Genomic DNA, 22,341 nt, shown 5'->3' on the forward strand with positions numbered 1-22,341 from the left:
CAGGTCCTTATCTCTAATATGCTAATTGGGAACTGCAGGCCGGCCGGCCGCCGGAATTCCGCACTCTGCAAACCGTGCCGCCGTTCCCCAGGGAGGGTCATTTGTTCCTATTTGGGTCAGTCCTTTCAAATAGCTACTGTGTGGCCGGCCTGGAGCCAGCTCTGTCCAGGGAACTGGCAGGACGCGCGGAGCAGGGGAGGGGGCGACGGAAGGCTGGGCCCAGGGCTGTGACTGTACTGGTCACTAGGGAACTGAGAATCTTCACCAGGACCTGGGAGCAGAGCTCGGAGCTCAATTCCAGAAAGATTTATTGGCGCCCCCTATAGACCAGCCAGCGCTTCGTACCGGGTATACAGAGATGAATTACGCCACAGCTCTGCCCTCAGAAGCTTCCTGGCGGCCGGGGGAGAACCAGCCTCTTAGAGTGGAGTTACCGCCAGCTAAGTGCTTATAACAGGGACTCAGAACCGGGGTGAGGGCGGCTCCCTCCGGCAAGGGGAAGTCCGGGAGGGCTTCAGGGAGGAGGTGAGTTAGCGCTGGGCCTTGAAGAGAGATGGAGGAGGGAGTGGTCATTCCCTGTAGAGAAAAGAGTGGACCCATGGAAGGATGGGGGTGGCGGGCAGCAGAGGCCAGGATTCTGAGGGGGCTGGAATGTCATACCGGGGTGTTTGGAGTTTAGCTGGGCCTTTGAGGACCCAGGGACTGACATGGAGTGTTTCTGTAGGTAGAGACAAGCCAAATCAGGAAGATAGGCCTTGGTGGCTGAGGGGCCTGGCCACGGAATACAGTAGGCCAGGCCTACTCTAGGGAACAGGACCAGGCCTGACCACAGACGCAGAGAGGGTTTGGACAATGGTATTAACCCTGAGGGAGCCGGGCAAAGGGGAGAGGCCCCCAGCCCTGGGAAGCGCCAGCTCTGGAAGCCCTTGCTCTATCGCCTCCCCACCCTATCTGTTTGCCTGAGGCTGCAGCAAAAACAAAGAATGAAAACACTCAATTGGCAAGGAGATAAGCCCCGATAAGAGGCTGCCTTCCTCTGGAGGAGGGAGGCAGTCAGCCTGGGAAGCGCCAGGAAGCTGGGAGAGGCCTTGAAGAAGTGCCAGCCTGACCCTGCGGCAGAACCTAGCCGCACCCTCGCTGCGGGGTCTCTGCCACTCCACGCTGTCCCGAGGCGGAGGCGGCGGAAGACAGTCTGTCATAGCGGGTCCAGGCCCGCCCTGCCTCCGGGTCAGGACATCTTGACTTAGCTGTGGCCTGGCACATGTGACTTCTGCTCTGGGCCTCACTTTCCTCATCTGTAAAACAGGCATAACGTCTCCCTCACAGGGATGAGGGGGATGCTGGGTCTCCTGGTCCCTGTGAGCGTCTGTGACGGTCAGCTTCCCTTCTCCCAGGGGTCACAACCAGCCCCGCCATTTGTATCACTGAGAGCCCGGGGCCCCTGATGGTGGACAGGTTCTGAGTGGACCAGGTCCATCCCCGATTAGAGTCAACTGCCTGCGAGGGGCCCAGAGCAGCCTTGGCGGAAGATGCTGGGCGCTTGGGTCATTATCAGGCGACAGGAAGGGGGGGCAGGGAAGGCTTCCTGACGCAGAGGCCTGAGCCTCTGTGAAGGGAGGACAAGAAGAGCCCACGAGGGAGAAAAGAAATGGGAGTTGGCGGGGGGCAGAAGCGATGGGTTGGGGACAGAGGGCATAAAGGCGGGAAAGCCTGGGGGAGGCCACTGGATGTCAGGTCATTGTGAAGATCTGCAAGGACCCAGGCAAGGAGATCTCAAGGTTGAAACCCAGCAGCCCTCCGCTGGGGGCCTGACCTCAACCCCACAACACCCACCAGCCCACTTTATAGATGAGGAAACCAAAGCCCCAGGAGAGCGGCGGAGCCAGGCCCAGGGCCCAGGGTCCTCTCCAGAACTGCCCCCCACCCCAAACCACACTGCACACAGGGTCCCTGAAATCCACTTTTATTCATGTAAAAAAAAATTCCCAAAGAATAGAGAAAGCATGTGACCCCCTACTTCCCAGAGCTCAAAGTCTCTGCCAGTGTTCCCCGGGGAAGTGAGGGAGACAGCTCCCACTCTGGGGCGCGGGTATCATGGGAGGGCGAAACCCTTGCGGCCCACAGTGACCCAGCACCTTCCTTAGGACTGAAGGCAGGAAGGAGGGGCTGGGGACGAATGGGGCCCCAGGAGGGTGAAAGAAGGGAGTTAGTGTGGGGTGCTTGCCCCAGTTTTAAAAAAATAAAATTTCTAAAGATAAAAAGTTAAAAAAAAAAAAAAAGCATTAGTGTCTTAGCTTCCTGCCCTCCCAGCACCCTTGCGGCGGCCACCTCTTGCTCAGCCAGTTCAGAGCTTGGTGTTCTCCTCTTGGCTCTCCGAGTCAGCGCCAGACAGGGGCCCACCGCTCCCAGGTGCGTGCCCGTTGCTGGCACAGGCCACCAGATGCCCGTCCCCCAGCGCCTCCGGCGTCTCGCCCAGCAGGCTCCGGCGGATCTCCTGGGGCAGCCTCGCCCGCTGCTCCTGACACTCTCGGGCCAGCTGGGCCAGCAGCTGAGGGAGGAGGAGGGAATGACAGGCGAGGCCCGGCCACCCGGCGCTCTGCCCGCCCACTGCCCGCCTCCCCCAGGCCTCACCTTGGGCTCCTCTTCTACCAGCTGCTGTAGGGCCTGCTGCTGCCCAGCCGCGAGGCGCTCTTGCCGCTGCTTCTGGGCCTCCTCCAGCTGCAGGGGGGCGGGGGTGAGGGCTGGGCTCGGCCGAGGGTCTCTGAGGGAGGGGCGGGGAGGGCCCTCGGGCTCTGGCTGCGCACAGAGGTCAGGCAGGGGCAGGCTCCCAGGACTGGGGGGGTGGGGGGAGCAGGGCTCTGAGGTGACCCTCATGGCAAAGGTTCCGGACCCAGAGACTCCAAAGCCATGGGACACTGTTGTAGACGGTTAGCTCTGGATACATCAGGGCCAGAGAGGGCCCAGAGCAAGAGGCTCTGGAAGTCCCTCTAGCGCAACGTAGCCACTCCCAGGCAGGCCAGGCACTGAGGAGACAAGGTCCTCATGACTGAAGGGAGAGGGGGGTGGGCTGGGGCCAGGGTGGCACCTGGCCTCACTCACCCGACGGATGGAGTTGACCGACTCGGTGATGTGCCGGCGGTTAATCTCTGTCAGTTCCCTGCAGGGAGAGAGGGAGAGGGGGCTCGGTGCCTGGCCCCCAGCCCTGCCTGCCCGGCCCCCAGCGGTCCCCTGCCCCCAGCAGCTGCCAGCCCTCCAGCGGCTCCCGGCCCCAGGGCCCTTACGCCTCCTTCTTATGTTTCTCCCTTGTCTTGGCCTCTGAGATACTGTTGTGGCGCTTCCTGTCCAGAATCTTCTGCAGTTCCTTCTTCTCCCTGGAAGAGCCAAGTGGGGGCGGAGAAAGGGTCAATGGCAGGTCCGGGGGCTCTCCTCTCCTCCGAGCACCGGGGAGTCCCCTGCCCCACCCCCCACAAGATCTTCTGCCTTCACCTCTCGTTCATCTCCTTCAGCCTCTTGAACTGAGTTGCGTGAGCATCCAGGACAATCTCCCTGAGCCGCTGCTGAGCCTGCGGACACAGGTGGCCAACAGGTGACCCAGGCTGATGCCAGCTCTGTCCGGGAGGCAGGCTGTCCCTTGCTGCCACACGCCCACCTCACCTGTCTCAGGTGCTCCAGCCTCCGCTCAGCCTCTGTATCCGCCTGGGCCTCCCTCAGCTCCAGCAGACTCTGCACCTGTCTCTTCTGGAATTCTTGATACCGCTTCACCTCTTCCTCCTCCTCCTTCTCGTTCTCCCCGCCTCTGTAGGAAGAATCCCTCTGGGTGATCCTCAGGTTGTCACCTGGACTTGGGCTGGGAGGGCAGTGACGGACAGGGCAGATCCCAATAGGCAATGGCAGAAACCAGCCTGGGGGCGGGGGGGGGGATGGGGGCAGGGTCTGTGATGCCAACAACCAGGCCCATTAGCTCCGGGGGAATGAACTCTGGGAGCCTGTAGGGGCAACAGTCTCTGGGAATACAGGCTGCTCGTGCGGGACTTCAGCCGAGGCGCGGCTCCCTGGCAGAGGATGGGGCCCAAGTGGAAGGTTCCTCGATCTTCCTTACACCAAACCTGGACTCCCCGGGGGTCAAGGGGCAGCCCCTGGCCATCCCGCCGTGCCCACCCCATCCCCGGCCCCCAGTGAAAACCCCCACAGGCACACACACCCTCGTAGTCATCCCAGGACACGCCGCCCACAGGCGTGCGGGCAGGTGGGACACTCACAGGACGCCCGGCCGCTGGTGGCATTTGCTCTCCGCCCGGGCCTGGGCCAGGCCGTCGAGCAGCCGGCGCGTGAGGGCCACGGCCTTCCGCTGGTGCTTCTTGTGCAGCTCCCGCAGCTCTCGCTCCTGCCGGCTCCGGAGCTTCACCAGCGCCTTGTGGCCTCGGAGCTCGTCCAGCGGGACCGGGGCCACCTCTGAGCAACAGAGCAAAGGTGGGTTGGGTGCGGGCGGGCGCAGGCCGGCCCGCAGGAGCACCCCAATCCCCTCCGGACAGCCCCGCCCTGCACCTGAGAGGAGACTGGCGATGAGGTCGTCCCGCTGCCCTGCAGAGAGGAGGCAGGGCTGTGAGGGGTGGGGGAAGCACAGCGGAGCTACCCCCACACCCCCCATCCCCCAACCCGCCCCCCATCCTCCAACCCGCCCTGGCCACCCCTTACCTGGGCTGCTGAGGGAAGAGCTGGTAGGGGACGTGGCAGGGCCTGGGGGCCGGCGTGGGGAGGTGTCCAGTGGGCTGGGTGTGGGATTTGGGGTCAGCTGGGACCCAAGCTGCTGAGGCTGAGTCTCCTGGCAGGTCTCTGGGCCAGCCTGAGCCTGACGGGGAGAGAGCAGAAGGCTCTTTCCAGAAATGCTGTTCTAACCACCCAGGGCTCCCCAGTGACCCCGGTCGGCTTCCCCTCAGCCCGTCTGGCCTGGGCTCCTCGTCTATCATATGGGGCTGTTGGAACAACTACGAGAGAAATAAGAGATCTCAAATTTCAAAACCCCTTTTCCACGCGGGGTGTGGAAAGGTAACATGAGATCGTGTCTCTCAGATGCCAGGCCCCGTTGCGTGTGCTCGGGAAACTTCCAGATTGTTCAGGAAAGCCTTGGCCCCACCCCAAATTTCCTCCCCTCTCCAAGTCCCCCCCTCCACCCTTGCCCACAGCTGCTCATCTTCCTCGTTGCTTGGCTCCTGATTAAATCAACGAAGGAAGTGACCGCAGAGCGGGCACTAGCCTCTCCCGCTAACAGCTCCAAGCAGCCTCTCTCTCCGCCTGCCACAGGCCCCGTGGGACTGGGTCTGGACGTGCGGGCAAGGCTCTGCTCCCGACCCCTCCCCACAGAAGCCACTGCCCGGCTCCTGGCTCCCAGGACCCCGGGTTTTAAAAGCTTCTGTGGCTTCCAACTGCTTCAGGGAAGCAGCCAAACCCTGCACTTCAACTCTGACCCTGCTGCCATTGGAGCAATGCCAGCCCAGGTCTGTCCTAAAAGCCTCTCACAGGCAAAAGGGGTAGTTCCCACATCCTTAACGTGTGGACAGTAACCCTGGGCTGCTGAGCCCACTGAGTCAGAGAGACCAGAAGCCCCACATCATGGCGGTGTCGGAGCAGAGCTGAGGGTTGGAGGCCCAGCTGGAGAGCCTCAGCGTTCCCGTGTCTACACTGGGGTGGCAGGACCAAATTCAGGTGGTGCAGGGGGGATTATATGAGTCGAGTAGGTGAAAAGAGCTCCCACCGGGCCAGGCAGAGATCTGGCGCGCGGCACTCACTTGGCTTTATTATGTGGTCTGGATGAGAGAAGCCAGAAAGGGGAACCAGCCCTCCCAGCAGAGGGTGTGGGTAAATGCATCAGGTTGGCATCTGCAGTAAGGCAGTGAACAGCCCGACTCATGGGGAGAGGGGCCAGAGCCCCAGCTGGGACTGGGATGGGGCAGTGCAGGGGGAGGAGAGTGGAGAAGGCTGCAGGGTGCTTTACAGGACCTGGCCCGGAGATCAGCCCTCACCGCACCACCCCCACCCCCACCCCCCCAGCAGCCCCCAGGGTCCAGGTCAGCCTGAGCCTGCTCCCCTGACCTGCCCCTGACCTGCCCTGGCTCACCTCGCTCTCCCCAATGAGGGCGGCCAACTGCTTGGCCCTCTGGTCCATCAGGCTAACGTGCTTGATGGGGTTGATCAGGGCCTCAGCGTAGTCTGGGTGGGGGCGGAGGGCAAGGGTTTCAGAGACACAAGCCCCAAGGCCACACCATCCCCGCCGTTCTGGTTCCGTGGAAGGACCACAGAACCCACCCTCAGGTTTGTTCACCCCCCACAACGGCCGTCCCGGTTGGCGCCCCCGCGCCCTACCCCGCCTGGCCTGCGTCCCCCTGCCCCCCACCCCAGCTCACCCTGGTGGTCGTCGGGAATGTAGTCGGAGGCCTCGGTGTAGATGAGCAGGGCTGGCAGGCAAAGCGGCTGGTTGGCCTCGTTCCGCAGACAGATGTAGTGGTACCCTGAGAGGATGGGGCGGCAAAGCGGCTGGGCCCCACCAGCCCCCGCCCCCCCTCCACTGCCCCTGCGCTGCCCAGAGCCCAGACGGCCTCACCTGAGCGGACAGCCGAGACGGGCAGAATCCGATGCCCCACGAACTTGCCGCCCTCCTCGAAGGCCGCGACGCGCAGCGAAGCTAGTGTGGGCAGCACCACCTGAGGGCCCAGACCGGCGCTGAGCCTCGCTGCCACCCCGTGGCCGCCATGTCCGCTGAGCCACGACGGACGGCTGCCACTGAGGCCGGCGCTCCGAGCGGACCCTCCGACCAGCTGAGCCAATAACCGCCCGTCCATCAGCACTGCCGCTCAGCCGGCCGTGAGGAGAACGGGCAGACCCCTCCAGGCACCACTCTTGACGGGACAGGTTCAGGCCTCACCAGCTTAGGAACTGGACTGGGAGCCCTGGGTCTGGGGCACAGAGGTCCAGTCCATTCGGGAGGCCAGGACGAGCCGGTGTGAGCTTGCGCCTGTGAGCGCAGACCGGTCCTTCCTGCCTGGGCGATGGGGCGGGCTACACCCACTCCTCACAGGGGGCTGCGGGCCCTCCTGCTGTCTCACCTTGCTGTCCTCTTCTCGAAGCCTCCAGAGGGCAAGGAGCCCGAGCCCGACCCTGGCACACGCAGGGCCTACATGGGGCCTGGAGGTGACAGGCCCAGGCTCGAGGTCCCTCGGCACCCTGCCTTCCAACCCGAGCACTACCCGCGTGCCTGCTTGCTGCTCCCCCCGCCAAGAGAGGCTGGCAGGGCAGGCACGGGCGCCAGGCTCACCTTGGGGAAGTCAAAGGGCTCCTCGTCCCACACGGGATTGAAGGAGTTCCCTTGAGAGGTCCGAGTGCGGTACTTGCGCCGCGTGTCCACGGGGAGGCCGAACATGTCCACCTCCACATAGATGCCCACCTTCCTGTCGGAAAGGAACTGCCCCGAGATCACCTGGGCGGTGGGGGAGAAGGCAGGACAGTGAGGCAACTGCCCAGAGTCCCACCCCCAGGACACCCCGCCAGAGCCGTCGCTGCTCCCTGGCTCCACCTTGACCCGCAAGGCATTGGCCACGATGCCATCCACGATGACCTCGGTGAAGGGATCGAAGGACTTGTCTGGCCGCCGCATGAACTCGGGCTTGAGCAGGTAGCCACTGCGCCCGTTGTACTCGAACACGCCTGCGTTGAGCTGCATCGCCACGTCTGGGGGTGACAGGGGGAGGCCGAGGGCCAGCAAGGCCAATAGGGTGAGGAGGCAGGAAGGACAGTTCAATGTAGAGGGAGGATCGGGGGCATTAGGGTCAGATCAAATGGGATCAGGGGTCCAGACTCAGGAAAGATCAGACAGGGGGAAAGTCTGGGGTCAGCCAAGGTCAGGAGGTGGGGTTTGCCCAGGCCTTGGTTTTCCTGTCCCGGTTCCACCTCAGCTGCTCTTGTCCCGAGAGCTGGTCTAGAGGGTCAGCGTCCCCCCACCCCCACCCCATCCCATGTCAGAGGCTGCCAGGAGGAACATGTCAACACTTGAGGTGCCTGATGGTGGAACGGGTTACTCTGGGATTAGAGAGTCAGAGGTCCCTTCAGACAACACGGGCAGGGTCACTGAGCAGCAGTCAGTGAGGTTGGAGGCCAGGGAGTCGAGGCAGGCTAGTGCTCACCCAGGGTCTGGAAGTTGAGCGCAACAAGCTGGCAGCCGACGTTCCAGAAGAGCTGGGGCATGTAGTTGGACGAGTCCACGCGGGTGCCCTTGGGGTAGATGCGGCTGAGCTGCTGTTTGTTGTATCTGAGGTTGGCGGTCAGGGGCCACGCCGTGTACCGGCCCCCGCCTCCTGGCCGGCTCGCCAGGCCCATGCTCCGCTCCCGTGAACCCACTTCCCGGCCTTTGCTCTAGCTGCCCCTCTAGCCCCCTGCCTCTCGGCCCTGCCCCTTTTTAGGATCTGTCTGTTCTAGTTTCCGAGGCTAGCCCCAAGCCCAGACCAGGGTGCTCGAGGGTCAGGACCCTGTGCGGGTGGTGGAAGTGGGGTCAGAACATCTGGGCCAGCCTCTGAGCACCCCCATCCTGGTCGGCCAGCCCTGGCAGTGTGGAAGGATACTCCACAAACTCCATGGGGCTCTTGGTCAGTTGCTCCATGGCCTTGGTTTCCACGAAGGATGACATCTCGAAGCATTTGTTCCTTTCTGGGGGGCGGGGGGGGAGGAGTGGGAGGGGGTCAGACCTGGAAAGGCTGGGCTGGCTCCTGTTCCCACCGTCTCCTACCCCACTCACTTCGAGCAGCCTCAAATGACTTGAACTTGACGGGCTCGATGTAGTTGACGAGTGTTGACATTTCCTCGGTGGCATTGACCTCACTGCTGGCTGTGCCCTGTGGCCCCCAGACGAAGGGTCAGCAGTGCCATGCCCCCCAGCCAGCAGCTGGAAGCTCCCTCACCTGCCCCGTCAGGAACGAGGTGCTGACCCTCTGCCCGCCTCTGCAATCACACTGCCCAGTGGCTCTGAGCAAGGGCCCCAGCCCCTCCGGCCTGTTGGTCCTGATCCCATCCCCTCTGGGGCCTTGCCCTGGACCCTACCTTCCTCCTTTGCCTCCTGCCTCCCTGATCCTTGGAAGCTGGAACTCCTCACCCAACCCCAGGGACTCAATGATTCCCATGCAGATGAGCCATTATTTCTAACCACCATGCTGCTATCTCCTCTCGGTGGCCCACCAAGAGCCCTGACCTCAACACCCGCAATGCTGAACTTGGCCACCCCTGCCCACACCCTTCCTCACTCGAGGCCCCTCCCAAACCTGACCTCATGGATCCACCTTTTCCGTCACCTCCACTCCTCAGAACTCAACACTCCCTTGTCTTACACTGCCCCTTCCTGTACTCTCCAGTCCTGCCACAGGGTCTTTGCATATGGTGTCCCTCTGGCTCAGGTCCAATTGCTGAACCTCCCTGCCCAGTCTCCCCTACATCCCCCCCCATTCTACACCCTAACTTGCCCCTCCCCAGCCCAGTCACGAGCATAATTTCACTTGCTTCCATGCCTGTTTACCTCAGACCCCTTCTCCCCCCTCCATACATACACCCCCTGTGGAGTGTCCAGGAGAACAGGGCTAGCATCTGATCATGGCCAGACCCAGCACACAGTAGGTGCTCAGCAAACGCCTGGGTAATTAAGCCATGCTCCCTCTCCCTCTTCCTGCCTACAGGGCTGACCTCATCCGTGGTCGGCTTTTTAGGATCTGTCTGTTCTTCCTCTTCCTCATCTTCCTCCTCATCCTCACGGTCAGCAGATCCAAGAGCATCAGGGCCCCGCTGTAGCCCATCCTCGCCCAAAGACTTCCGAGGCTCCAGGTTGGGCTTCTCCAGACCCACCTCTTCCCCATTGCTCAGGCCTGGGCAGCTGTCAGAGCTGGGGGACCCTGCAGATGGTGGGGCCACAGGGGGTCAGGACAAACACAGACACTCGGGAGCCACGAGGGGTTGTGGAGGTGACTCAGTGGGGACGTCGAGGGGTCATCTCAGGGCAGGGTGGCTCGGGGAGAGAGCAGAGGTCATGAGTTGGATGGTATTAAACCCAGTAGTAGTGCACAGGGGTCATGGGTCAAAGGTCAAGGTCCAGAGTTATATCCATCAAAGAGGCAGGCAGAGTGGCTCAGAAGGGTGAGAAGCCAGGATCTGGGGTCCAAGTGCCTTGGCAGTGGGGGTAAAGGATGACACAGAGGGGTTGCAAGTCAGGGGTCAATCAGAGCCACACCCAATGAGGAGGCTTAGTGGGGTGAGCGGTCAGGGGTCAGATACACAGGGGACTTCAATAAGGTGAGAGATCGAGGTTAGCTAAAATTATAATCAGTTGGGTAGAGAGGCTCAGAGGGGGTCACAGGACAAGGGTCAGAGGTCTGAGGGTCACAGCCAAAGCATGAGGATGTAGTTCATGGAGGCCAGAGGTCAGAATTCAGTCATAATCTGGTCGTGAGGTGGGAAGCTGAGGTTGGGGGATCAGGAATTGGATGAAACCCAATCCAGTCGGGGTGTAGTTTAGTGAGGTCAGTGTCTGAGGTCGGGGGTCAGAGGTCCCCTCCTCAGCTGAGAGGCTTGGTAAGGAGGGAAGGCAGGTTGGGAGCAGGAGGGTCGCCAGGGTGGTGGGGCTCAGTGACGTGAGAGCTCAGGGTCGGGATCAGGGTCGAAGGCTGGGCCAGGGCCGTACCGAGCTGAGGTGAGGAGGGCTCAGTGGTGGCAGAGCCCTCGCTCAGGGCCGAGTTGCTCTGCTCCAGCGGCCGCTTGCGCACAGAGCTGTTGGGGACAGCGGTGCTGGGCCGGTGTCGCTTCTTGTTCTTCACCAGGATGCGGCCCATCAGGTCCTGGGGGCTAGGCAGGGGGACGCCTGCGGCCAGCTGGTGAGCACAGACAGGTCAGGGCCTGCCGAGGTGCCCTCACCCCCCCCACCCCACCCTGCCACAGCTCCAAGCCCTCCTACCGGGTACTTGTCCAGCGGGTCGATGAGCAGCGCGTCCCCAAAGATGGAACGGCAGTACTCGGCCATCTTGGCCTGCTGCTTTGCCCTGTGGGGCCAAGGTCAAAGGTCAGAGAGGGGGGTCAGTAAGGCTGATGTCCCCAGGGTAGATCAAAGGCCCTCAGGGTCAGAGGTCACAGGAACAGTCGGACAGTGCCATGGTGGGATGGCTGCCTCTGGGCCGATGGGGTGGGGATTGGGGTGGGGTCCGCCAGGTCAGGAGCCCACTCACGAGTCCACGTGGTTCTCGAAGGAGAGGATGACAGGGTAGGGCGAGGTCTTGAAGGCGGTCTCGGCGATGGCCTCGAGCACATCCCGCAGCGGCACCTCCGTGGTCATGGTGAAGCCGTGGGTGATGAAGGGCTCCTCCTCAGGCGGCCGCCCTTTCCACACGTCCAGCTCCACGCAGCGACAGCCCCACAGCAGCGCCTGCCGGTACATCTCCACCGACGAGGTCCCGGCCAGCTGCCCCGCTGGGTACAGTGACCCTCAGACCTCAGACATCACCACAGCCGCCCGGCCAGCCTGGCTCCTCACCCTCCTCCCCAGGCCTGTGCTGAAACCAGCCACACTGGAGACGCAGAGGCCCCCGTGGCGGCCCAGCCCGGCCCTGGCACTCTGTCTGGCCAGCCCTTGATCACTCCTTAATTCACTGTGGAACCAGCACCATCTCTCCTGCAATCCCCCAAGGCCAGGCCCCGGGCCTGCCACCCAGCCCTTGGCACGCGTCCAAGCTGGGCAGAGTCAGCATCCAGTGGTGCTGGCTGATGACTGGTTCCTCCTCCAGGACTCACCCTCTCGCGGATAAACACCTGCTGCCCCCCGCCCCCCCAGCTACTGGCCTGAAGGGGGGAGTTGTCCCCAACGTCCCCATGGCCCCTCATTTTCCTCTCCTCCTTCCACCGCCTGCCGCTGCCCCACACCGGCCTCCATCACCTTCTGCCTGGGGACGGTAGGCCCTTCCCTGCCTCCCAGCCAATCTCTGCAGAGCTTGTCACTCTTCCCAAAACATACCAGGTCTCATCACCCCCCTTGATTAACAGCCTCCAGAAAGCCTTTCCCGCCCACTTAGGATAAATCCAAATTCCTTCCACGCCCTGGTCTAGCCCTGCCTCCTTTTCTTACTCCCTTTCACCTCTACCTGCCCCGGCACCCACCCTGCCTCCGGCCTCCTTCCCACTGAAGAGCACCAAGGAGTCTCCTGCTCCCGGTCTTCAGTGCTCCTTCCAGACCACCCAGGAAAGGCGTCCGTGCAGAAAAGCACCGCTCCTCCCCAAGGTAGACTGCCTGTTCCTCGCCTGCATCCCTAGCACTGGCCACCCCCAAAGGAGGGAAGCTATGGAAGAGGCAAAGGGCAGAGGGCACGGAGGCCACCACCCAGCTACCCAAGGGGGGCTCGCTCACCTGTGAGATAGGTGTTGTGTGAGGAGTTGATGAAGTAGGCGCTCAGCGGCTGGGTCATGTCTGCGCTCAGATCCAGGGCCTCCAGGGGCAGGATGCCATTCTCCTCACCTCCCAGGTAGCGGCTGAAGCCTTCCATGGACATCTGGTCTGGGGGATGGGTGGGGTCAGCAAGCTCAGCTGGGGCTCCTCCTGCTGCCACCCCCCGCCCCCACTCTGACAGGATCCCCACTGGCTCACCTCGCTCCAGGAACTGCTGGTTGGGCTCATACTTCTCAATGAGCAGCCGGGCCTGGGAGGGGCGCAAGGGTGGGTACAGCACTTCGTTGAGCCTCGGGTCCCGTTGCTTCTGGTTGATGAAGTCCATGAGCTGCTCCAGCGTCAGGTATGGCTTGCCCTTGGCGCCTCTAGACCAGGTAGGAAGCTGGGTCAGGCTGGAGCCTCACCAGCCCCTGCTCCACGCCCTCACCCTGGGAGCGGGAGTCGGGAGGTCAGTGCCTGGCTCTAGCACCTGCTGACTGGGACTTGGGCAAATGGCTGTCCACTCTGGGCCTCAGTTTTCCCATTCCCTTTCCTAACCACGAGGTGCTGGCATTGGCATTAACAAGGGCTTTGGAAGCCACCAAGGGTTTGGCCTGCTAGGCCTGCTTCCGGACCCTGGACCCAAACTCAGCTCCAGTGGTCACTCGCTCTGTGAGCTCAGGCAAGTCCCACAGCACATCCAGCCGCCCGGTCCCCCGCCCGGCGTAGGCTGATACAAGTAACCCCAGCAAAGGGCCAGCACAGAGCAGTTCACAGCACGGCCCCAGCCCCAGCCCCCCAGGGCCCCCAGAAGCTCTGCTTCCCCTCACTGTGCTGGAAGGGAATGCCCGCAGAGGCTACACATAGAGCACTGGGGGCTAGGAGGTGGGCCCAGCCCTGCTCACATCTCCAGCAGGATCTTGTCAATGTCTGGCCGCAGACACAACTTATTCAGGAACCGCTCGAAGATTTCCAAGGAAAACTCGTCGGGCCGGATGGACTCACTCTGGGCGGGGAGGGCAGAAGCATGGGGTGAGAACCCAGGGGCAGTCAGCCCCAAAAGACCAGGCCCCCACCTTGATGCCCTCCCTATGTTGCCCCTGCCTCCTCACCCGGTTGAAATTGAGGCCACAGGATTCCAGTGCAGTCTCTACTCGCTTTTTATCTGCTGAAAACATCTTGAGGATACTGAGCAAGTAAGACGGGTCAGAGTCATGGGGGCGAAGGTCACCCAGGTGGGGGCAGGAGAGAAGGTGCTGAGGGAAAGGGTACTCACTTCTTCACCGGGATCCGTCCATCCTGGTTCACCTGCAGCTTCAGCTTTGTGTATCTGGGGAGGCAGGCCAAAGGGTCACATGCTGGGCATGGCCACCCAAGCCCCCGATAGCCCGCAGGTAGGCCCAGGACTCACGCTTTTCGCAGGAAGGTGTTCCGGGAGGCGTTCTGAGCCAGGATGTTCATGGCCAGCTTGAACAGCTCCTCGGTCCAGACCTGAGGGGTCGGGAGACGGGGTGAGGGTGGAAGGGGGTGAACGGGGAACAGAGGAGTTGGCCCAGCCCCAGACCACACTCAGAATGAGGTATGATCCACAGTAAGTGCTTAAATACTGCTTTGTCAGAGGATGATTAGAAACAGGGGCAGAGAACAGCCTAGTGCGCGACAGATGCTAAGTGACAGCTGACTCGGCAAGTGAGGCGGTGGCTCCCATGGCCGACCCTTAAGTGCCAGCCCACCTTGGCTGTGTCATCCTGCACGGCCATGAAGTTCAAGTATGTCGTATTCACCGGGTCTGGCCCAGCCACCACCGTCATTAACTTCTCCTCCAGCCGGGCGTCAGGGCCCCCAAAGCCCAGCACCTCCCGGATCTTGGGGTCCTGAGGAGTTGAAAGCCAAGGGTAAAGAGGGGTGTTCCCATCCCCCAAGGCCTCACTCCCATTCTTAGTTCGGGACCCCACCACTCACCTTGGGCAGGCGGGCATAACGCCCCGTCCGCGTGTCCCTGATGGAACTGATGTCCAGTGTGTCCACCTCCTGCGGAAACCAGATGCCAGGGTAGGTCGGAGAGGCTATGGGGCAAGAACCAAGGGCCCCCAAGATCTCCACCCAGGCCAGGGAGTGGCCACCCCCTGCTGTAGCCCCAGCCTCAGCCCCCGCCCTTAGCACTTCCTGTCCAGGGAGCCGTGGGAGAGGTCAGCCAGCAGCTGGGCCCCACCCTCCTGGGCGGGTGGGAGGGGTTCGAGGGTCTGGGCCAGGGGCCCTAGACCTGAGCAAGCTGTACCACTGCCCCCCCTCACCATGTTGGGTCCGGTCCAGTACAGAAAGAAGCCATTGGAGTCCACACGCAGGGTTACCAGGTTCCGACTGGAGGCCTCCTGGGGACAGGATGGGACGGCAGGGGTCAGTGAATGAGGGCTGTGGGCCAGGCTTGGGCCCTGGGCTCCCTCAGGCCATCCACCCCAGTGTTCCTGCTGGTGAGTGAAGATGAAGGCTCATCTAGCCCACAGGTCCTTTGGGGTTCCCCTATGGTCCTCAGGATGAAGCTCACACAATTGTCCCTGTCATGACATTTGGGGACCCAATGCCCCTCCTGGCTTCACCTGTATCTGACCCTAAGGCTCAGTCACATGGACCACTATCTTTCCCCTCCTCCGGCTTTTGCATTGTTGTTCCTTTGCTAGGATATCCTTTCTTTCCTTCCTTCTCGACCCATGAAATCTGACCCACCTCCTTGGGGAGGCCTCCCCAGACTCGGAGCACCCTGAAACCCCCTTGAGAATATTTACAGCATGAAAGCAGAGGGTTCGGAAGTCTGACTTCTACAGCTCATGTGTCCCTCAGGGCCCCATGACAACCAGTCAGCCCTGACATCGGCCTCAAAGCCCATGACCCCCCCACCCCGCGCTGCACCCAACGGGAGCCTCAGTCTTGCGGCTCACCTCATCTAACAGAATATAGACTGAATCCCGCCAGAAGGGGACTCACCCTGCCCTTGGGACTGGACAGTTAATTCTGTCCTCCCTCAAACAGCCCTGCGGCTGGCAGGAGGGCAGGGAAGGGTATGCCAGCCCTATTTTCTGAGGAGGATCTGGTTGCTGGCACACTCCCAGGGCCACCTCTGTGTGACTCAGGACCAGCAGCCAAAGGGGGGGGGGTCATCAGGGCCAGTGGCCCTCTAGGAGTTCACTCAGTTCTCCTAACAATCTTATGAAGTATATGCTATTGTTCTTCCCATTTAACAGATGAGGAGTCTGAGGCACAGGGAGGCTGTGTGGCTTGCTTAAGGTCAAGAGGAGGCCCTAGAATTTGCTCACAGGCAGTATGGCTCCGGAGTCCAGAGGCCTGGGAAGGAAGGAAGCAGGACCCCTACTAGGCTCCCAGCTCCTGGCCTTAGCTGTAACTCCACTGTGGGGACTGGGATTAGTCTCCATTTTCCAGACTCAGTTTCCTTTTCTGGAGAACTGGGGCCTGCATCAGCCCCGCCCATCTCTTTTTTTATAAAGGCCAGGAGGCCTTGGAACTTTGGGGGTGCCTGGGCCTCCCCACTTCACTGTGCTGACACCAATCCTCAGTCCCTCCCTGGGATTCCCAACCCTGCGCTGTGGCTCAGGTCCCCCAGTAGTGTGAGGAGAGGGGAGTTCTGTGGGTACTGACCCCAGGGCCTTCCCGTGCCCCTCCCCCAGTGTCTCGCCTTCAAAAACAGCCCAGGCCCCCTGCTCTTCAGCCCTAAGTCCCGGTCAGCAACCCCCACCCCACCCCCAGGGCCCTCTCCCAGTTCCCACTTCCTTATTTGGGTTTATCACACTGGAAGGAAAAGGAGAAACTTTTCCCTGCACGCAGGACTGGGGGGGAGGGGTCTCCCCTGGTCCCTGGAGCTCCCAGGCACCCCTCTAAGGCACACCTGCTACCTCAGGCCACGCCCCCAGCCCCTCCCCCCAGCTCCCACGCCTACCCGCCCCACCCAGCCGGAAAGGAACCCAGAGTCTTCCAGGCCTCCGGCCTGACTGGGAAGAAGCAGCGGGGAGGCTCAGGCAGGCCGGGTGGAGGCCCTGGGGAAGGAGGGGCCCAGGGGGCAGAGGAGGGGGCGGTCTGAAAACGGGGGTGGGGCGGAGGACCGGTCGGAGAGCCGCAGGTGGGGGCCGGGGCATCTGGGCAGCGGCAGGGCAGGTAGAAAGGGGGGCCAAGGATTTATTGGGGTTCAAAGTCCCTGATGCTAAGAAGTGGAGAGCAAAGTTCCCCAGGGCTGGAGGAACTTGGGGGGCAAAGACTCCACTAGGGGGTGACTTCGTGCTCCCTCCTGAGCAGAGAGCTGGGATGGGCTCCTGAAGCAGGGCAAAGGGGTGCAGCAAGAATAGGGTGAAAAAGTGATGAATGGAGAACAATGTTCAGGCTAGGGCACTAGGAAGAATGGGGGTGCGCTGAGCCCGATTGGGAGCCAGGGACCTCCAGCCAGATCCAGTGCCAGGCAGTGGTCTGAGGACCAGGCCAGGGTTGGGGGAACCAGAATTAGACCGGCAGGCAGGGAGGGGTGGAAAGGGCGAGTGAAAAGACGTGTGTGTGTGTGTGGGGGGGGAACGGGATTCACTGGGGTTCGAAGTCTCCGGGCCAAAGAGTGGAAAGCCAAATTTTACACAGCTGAATGGACTGGGGTTGGGGGTGGGGGACAAAGTCTTCATTACGGGCACGACTGGGAACTCAAGTTTCCGGAGCACAGCCAAGAGTGGCTTCGGGGTGGGGGGGCGCCGTGGCCAGGCCAGGCTCGGGTGGAGGTCCCCGGCGTCTGACTGAGCTTGAACGAGGGAGTCCCAGGAACTGGGTAGAACGGTGGGCCCCCCGCGCTTACCTCGTCCCATTTGATGAACTTACTCCCGCGCCTCAGGGTCTCTACCACGGTGGGCGGCTCCAGCTGCAGCGCGTGGACGCCAGGCCTGGCGCCCGCCATGGCCCGGCCGGGGACGAGTCGGGCACCCTCGGAGCCCCGACGAGGACCGACGGCGCCGCCGCTCCCTCCGCGCGCTCCCGCGCGGCCCGCTCCGGCCCCGCGGCGTCAGCGCCCGCCCGCCCGCCAGTCTGTCCGGGACAGACCAGAGAATCGGCGGGGCCCGGGCGGGGCGGGGCGGGGGCGGGGCCGCAGCGGCCCCGCCCCCTCCCACCCGCGTCGGGCCCGCCCGCCCCGTGTCGGCGGCTCCCCCTGGCGGCCGGGGCGGCGACTGCAGCCCGAGGGGGGGATGGGGCAGGGGCATAACAGGGACCCCGGCGCTTTGCTGGGGGTGCTCATCCGGACTTGCCTGGGGTTGGAGGACAGAGCTTGGGGCCAGGGTGATTGTTAGGGTGCAGCCAGAGGGACTGGGTGTAGAGGGCGTATGCTGAAGACTGGGAGGGGGTCAGCCGGCTTAGGTTTCGGAGGGGCGGGGGCGAGGGTACTACCGGAGGGCCAGGCTAGGGCCGGGGGCGCAGAGCCTTGCCCCCACCACACTCCAGCAACACTGAGCTGAGTGCAGGAAAAGCCACTCCCACCCCCCCCCCTCTGCCCTCACTTCGCCTCACCCCCTCCTGCCGCAGCTCGGTTCCCTACCCCCCCCTCCCTGGGAGCACTTAGCCAGCTAATGGGCCTCCTGCCGGCAGGCGCCCCTCCCCCGTCCCTAGCCCGGGGAGGCCGGGCGCCTGCTGCCTCCTTTAAGGACCTAAGCATCCTGGCCTTCCAGAGTAAGCCCTAGAACAGCCCCCTTCTTGTTCTGTAGACCCCCATGACTGAACCTGGACCCTGTCCCTGTGGGGCTTCCTACTGAACCCTGCGACGGAGACAACTGCTCTGCTCCTTCGCCCAGAGGGTTCAGAAGCCTCGCGGGTGTCCACGGACAAGGGGGGTTGAGGAGGGGCTCTGCGGTGCCTGGCCTACAGCAGGTGCCCTGAAATCGGCGCTCCAGGGATGGGAGGGGGAAGGCGCATGGGCACTGGGATAGGTGGGGGCTGCAGCCCCTCCCGCAGGGCTTGGCTGGGGGGGAGGGCTCCTGCCTGCGGGCCCCTGTGGGAGCCCCCCCAATACAGAGGCAGTAGCAGCAGTAGGTTTAAAGTAGAACTCATCCAGAGGGGCCAGCCAAGTCACCTAGAAACCCAGAAAGAGACTAGAGCTGGTTCTGGGGGAGGAGGGGTCAGCCAAGGAGGAGCGGGCCCTGCAGGCCCCTTCGCCCCAGGCTCTCAGACCCCTAAGGGGAGGCCCTGCCTGGCACCGGCCATCCTCAAAATCCCCACCTTGTGGGACACCAACTCTAACCTAAGGAATCTCCTTGCCTTTGGCAGAGACCCTGTGGGGTGGGATTCCTATTTACACTTGAGGCCCAGAGAGGGGAAGGGACTTGCCCAAGGTCACGCAACTTTGTAGGAGGATTTTAGCCCTCTGACTTGAAGGCTGGCTCATCCTGCCTCCCCTCCTTGCCCTTGAGGAGACAGAGAAAGGGGGGCAGGACGTGTGATCCCCTCATCCTCTCTCAAAAGAAGAGCAGAGCCATACCCTTGAGAGATCCAGAGACCACCGGGTCTCACTGGGCAGAGCCATGCAGGGTGGAGAGTGGCGGCCTCTGCTCCCCCAGGCATGGGTTCAAGTCTACAGCAGAACCCAGCCCCTCCGTGCCTCAGTCACCTTGTCCAGAAGCTGGAGATTGCGGGGGCATGAAAGAAGCAAATGGGTACAAGATGACCTCTAGCTGCAGGCAGCTGGACATATGATGAGTGGCTAGCAGCCTGGGAGGCATCAGGGAGGAAGAGGAAAGGGCACAGATCCGCTCTGGGGCAGAGGGCCTGCCAGCCAATGCCGGGGCTAGCAGGCCAGAGCCAGGGTTCTAGGCCTTGGACAGGGATACTTCAGAGATATGCTGGGCAGCAGCTCCTTGGCAAACAGGATGGGAGCCTGTTTCCTGAGCCTGAGCCTCTCCCTGCCCCCCCCACCCCATGTCTCCCAAGGCCAGGGTAGCCCCTATTAAAGGGCTCCTTCCTCCTCGGACACTTTCTTCCAGGCTTGATAATGGTGATAGGGTTTCTTGGCAAGCAGTAATGGTGGAAGGAAGGCAGCCTTTCCACCTCTACCCTCAATTAAGGGAGTGGTCTTGGCCCACGGGACCCTCCCTCTCCAGGGCCTCTGCTTCAAAGAGGTGCTGAAAGCAGCCTTAGCTGCACTCTGGTGGAGAGGGGGCTGGGACCTCAGGTGGGGTGGAGCTGGGGAGCCACAGTCTGAGGCCTGCAAGATGAGGCGCGGTGGCGGCCGCATACTCCAGTCCCAGGAGGGTTTAGGCAGGAGAGCAAGGGCTGGGATGTAGGCCCTCAGCACTGAGCTCTCGGCCCCCAGCCACCGGAGCTTGGTAGAATCAGCCCCCTGGAAGAGGCTCAGAGCGGGTAAGCGACTTGCTCACGGCCTCCCCACGTGCTGGGCAGAGGGAGGATTTGAACCCAGTTCTTCCACTCTGAGGGTCTGTGCAGGGCAGCCCAGCCTCCCACAAGGCTGCAGGCCAGCATGATCATGTTCTCAGGGTGGGTGGCCATGGCAAGGGACCAAACGAGCAGAAGCAGTGGGGATGGAAAGTGGGAGTGTCAGGAAGAGGATCCCCAGCTCTTCCCCACCCTGCCCAGAGAACCCCCAGGAGGACCCCAAAATTTGGACATGACAGGAGGCCTTCACACCAGCCCTCAGTGCAGGAGGGATAGGAACGCCGTCACTTGGGCTCACAGCATCGAGGGCTGGGACCTGGATCTTTATGGCCTGTAGGCTCCATTCCCACAGCAAGTTATGGTGTATATATCTCCCCTCTTAACTATGAGCATCCCTAAGGCCTGAATCAACGCTGTGGTTCAGAGAGCAGACATGCCCTGGTGGGGTGAGGTGGGGTGTGGTAGGGAATTTGGACTCGGGTAAACTGCTCTTCCCACAGGCCAGGCTGGGAGCCAGGGGCCAGGCCAGGGATGGGGCTCCTGGTGGAAAGAATGGGTCCTGCCTTATCTGCAAGAGCAAGGGTCAGCCCTCCACCAGCTCCCCAGGCTGGCTGACAGGAGGATAAGACCAGGAGAAGGGTGGGAAGGGAGGAGGCATGAGATGCGCCCTGAGAGCCTGCCCCCAACCCAGGCCCCTCAGGGAGAAGCCCACCTTGCTGGTCCTGCAGCACATACCATTCCCAGCCTCTGCATTCATTGTCTCTTTCTCCCAGCTACAGGGTAAGCTCAAAGTGCTGGGTTTGAGTTTGGCCGCAGCACCCACTGTGTGACCTTGGGCTGGTCTCAGCCTGTCTCTGAACCGTGCCTGCTGCAGTGGGTTTCTCTGACATCCAGAGAGAAGGTGTCTGTGAGAGATTGGGGCAGAACGGCTTGCTGCCCCTCAGATGCTGAAACTCAGCCTGGGACTGCGGAGGGTGAGCCTGCCGTCCGTGGAAGCATCTCTGAGGGGCTAGACGTCCTTGTTGGGTGCTTTCTAGGGGCGGATGGGGGGGTGAGTAGAGACTTTGTGTCAGGGGGTCTGGGTTCACAAGCTGACTTCTGTGGTACTGTCATTGACCCTTCCACGTATTTTCTCACTAAATCTTGGCCATGAGCTTCTGAGGAAATGCTAGGCACAGAGAAAGCCATTCATTCTTTCATTCAGTCACGTGTTCAGCCAACAGTTACAAGTCTGACACTGGTGCTGGGAGTTCAGCAAGAATCGGGTCATCTGCTCCATACACGCGGGTCTGAAGCCCAGCCGGTCACTGCACGTTGGGCATCAGAAGTAAACAAGGGCCCCACGGAGCACACAGTCTAGAAGGGAGAGACAGAGATCCCATGAATGAGAGAGACCATTCAGAGATACGGAAGATCTCACGGGGTGCCGAAATGAGAAACACGGTCTGTCAGAGAGACGTGGGCCAGGTAAGGCGCCTGTGAATGCTGAAGGACAAAAGGCGCTGCAGGGCAACGATCTGTGGGAGAGCGAATGAGGTGGCCTCAAGTTGGAGCCGACTGTGTGGAACCGACCCGAGGAACGCTTTTTATGGGTCAGCTGTTATTATCATTTTTATTATCGGGGGTACCGTCTCCCCCATTTCCCAGCTCTTTACTTCTGAGTTCCCTCTTTGTACACATAGAGGTTGTGGGGAGTGGGGGGGGCGGGTGGAGGCGCGGCTGGCCGCGCCCTGTCGAAGCCAGCCGAACGAGGGCGCCCCAAACAAGTTCTGCGCTTCCCCGCCCTGGCTCCGCTGAGAGGGAGGGGCGGCCAGGCCCGGCCAGACTCCGAGAACTACGTTTCCCATAATTCCGTTCCCCGCCGCCATCTTGGCCGGGGGGCGGTGGCAGCCTAGGGTTTAGCCCCTCTGGCCGTTGAGCCGGTTCCGCTCGCCCCTACCCTGGGCCTCCACCGTGGGGGTTGCGTGTCCTCGCCGAGTAGGGCGTCCGGGGACCTGGGTAGCTCCTGTCCCCTTTCTCCACCCCTCCACCCTTGGGAGCCTGGTCCACGTGTCGGTCTACGCGGAGGAGGCTGCTTGCCCTCCTCTGGCCAAGGACCGTAGGACCCAGACCTGAGGGGCTCCCAAGTCTCCTCTCCAGACCCTCGTCCTGCACATACTGCCCACTCCCCTCCATTCCCAGATGACCCCTGTTTTTGCATCAGTGAGGACAGAACACTAGGATCCCGGCAGGAGCCCAAATCCCGGTACTGGGCGCCTAGAACGCCTGAGTTGAGGCAGAAAGGTTAAAAGGGGTATCAAATAGCCAGGCCCAAACCCCTGACGACTAGACCCTCCCCTATCCCCTGCCCGGGGGCGGGGTGGGAGTGAGGGGCCTGCGGAGGGACTGGCCCTTTAAGGGGGTGTGGTCGGAGGGCGGGGGAAGCGAGCGAGACAGAGAAAGCGGCTTCGGCGGCGGCGGCGGCTCGGGCGGCGGCCGCGGGGGAC

The 22,341-nt window shown here is 62.2% G+C and overlaps 1 protein-coding gene across 2 annotated transcripts; it reads right to left on the bottom strand.

The window, feature by feature from the left end:
• Nucleotides 1-1,953: 1,953 nt before the first annotated feature.
• On the bottom strand, nt 1,954-17,517 carry PLCB3 (phospholipase C beta 3). Of its 2 annotated transcripts, XM_021684986.2 has the most exons (31): nt 17,277-17,517; nt 14,731-14,808; nt 14,399-14,467; nt 14,170-14,310; nt 13,848-13,927; nt 13,713-13,766; nt 13,549-13,624; nt 13,342-13,442; nt 12,656-12,822; nt 12,419-12,565; nt 11,247-11,487; nt 10,979-11,063; nt 10,709-10,895; nt 9,718-9,923; nt 8,783-8,879; nt 8,610-8,694; nt 8,175-8,299; nt 7,568-7,722; nt 7,310-7,471; nt 6,599-6,698; nt 6,402-6,506; nt 6,116-6,207; nt 4,696-4,849; nt 4,546-4,581; nt 4,260-4,452; nt 3,655-3,796; nt 3,487-3,563; nt 3,282-3,371; nt 3,100-3,157; nt 2,632-2,718; nt 1,954-2,548 (listed from the first exon to the last, which is right to left on the bottom strand). In XM_021684986.2, exons 1-31 carry the CDS (start codon nt 17,373-17,375, stop codon nt 2,345-2,347), a joined length of 3,693 nt encoding a protein of 1,230 aa, XP_021540661.1. In that variant the 5' UTR covers nt 17,376-17,517; the 3' UTR covers nt 1,954-2,344. The 2 variants fall into 2 exon arrangements, with proteins under 2 accessions (XP_021540661.1, XP_044775749.1); XM_044919814.1 differs by lacking the exons at nt 14,399-14,467; nt 14,731-14,808 and having other exon boundaries at nt 14,170-14,256.
• Between the last annotated feature and the right edge of the window lie 4,824 nt (nt 17,518-22,341).

Source organism: Neomonachus schauinslandi, chromosome 11, assembly GCF_002201575.2.
Source record: "Neomonachus schauinslandi chromosome 11, ASM220157v2, whole genome shotgun sequence".
Classification (NCBI taxonomy): domain Eukaryota; kingdom Metazoa; phylum Chordata; class Mammalia; order Carnivora; family Phocidae; genus Neomonachus; species Neomonachus schauinslandi.

What these genes read in the sequence shown, in the direction of transcription:
- PLCB3 (XM_021684986.2), bottom strand. Translation starts at nt 17,375, where the DNA reads ATGGCGGGCGCCAGGCCTGGCGTCCACGCGCTGCAGCTGGAGCCGCCC. An exon ending in AGCCCTTTGACTTCCCCAAG is followed by an intron (nt 6,699 to 7,309) that starts GTGAGCCTGGCG and finishes CTGGGCCCTCAG; the next exon opens with GTGGTGCTGCCCACACTAGC. An exon ending in CTCTTCCCTCAGCAGCCCAG is followed by an intron (nt 4,582 to 4,695) that starts GTAAGGGGTGGC and finishes TCCTCTCTGCAG; the next exon opens with GGCAGCGGGACGACCTCATC.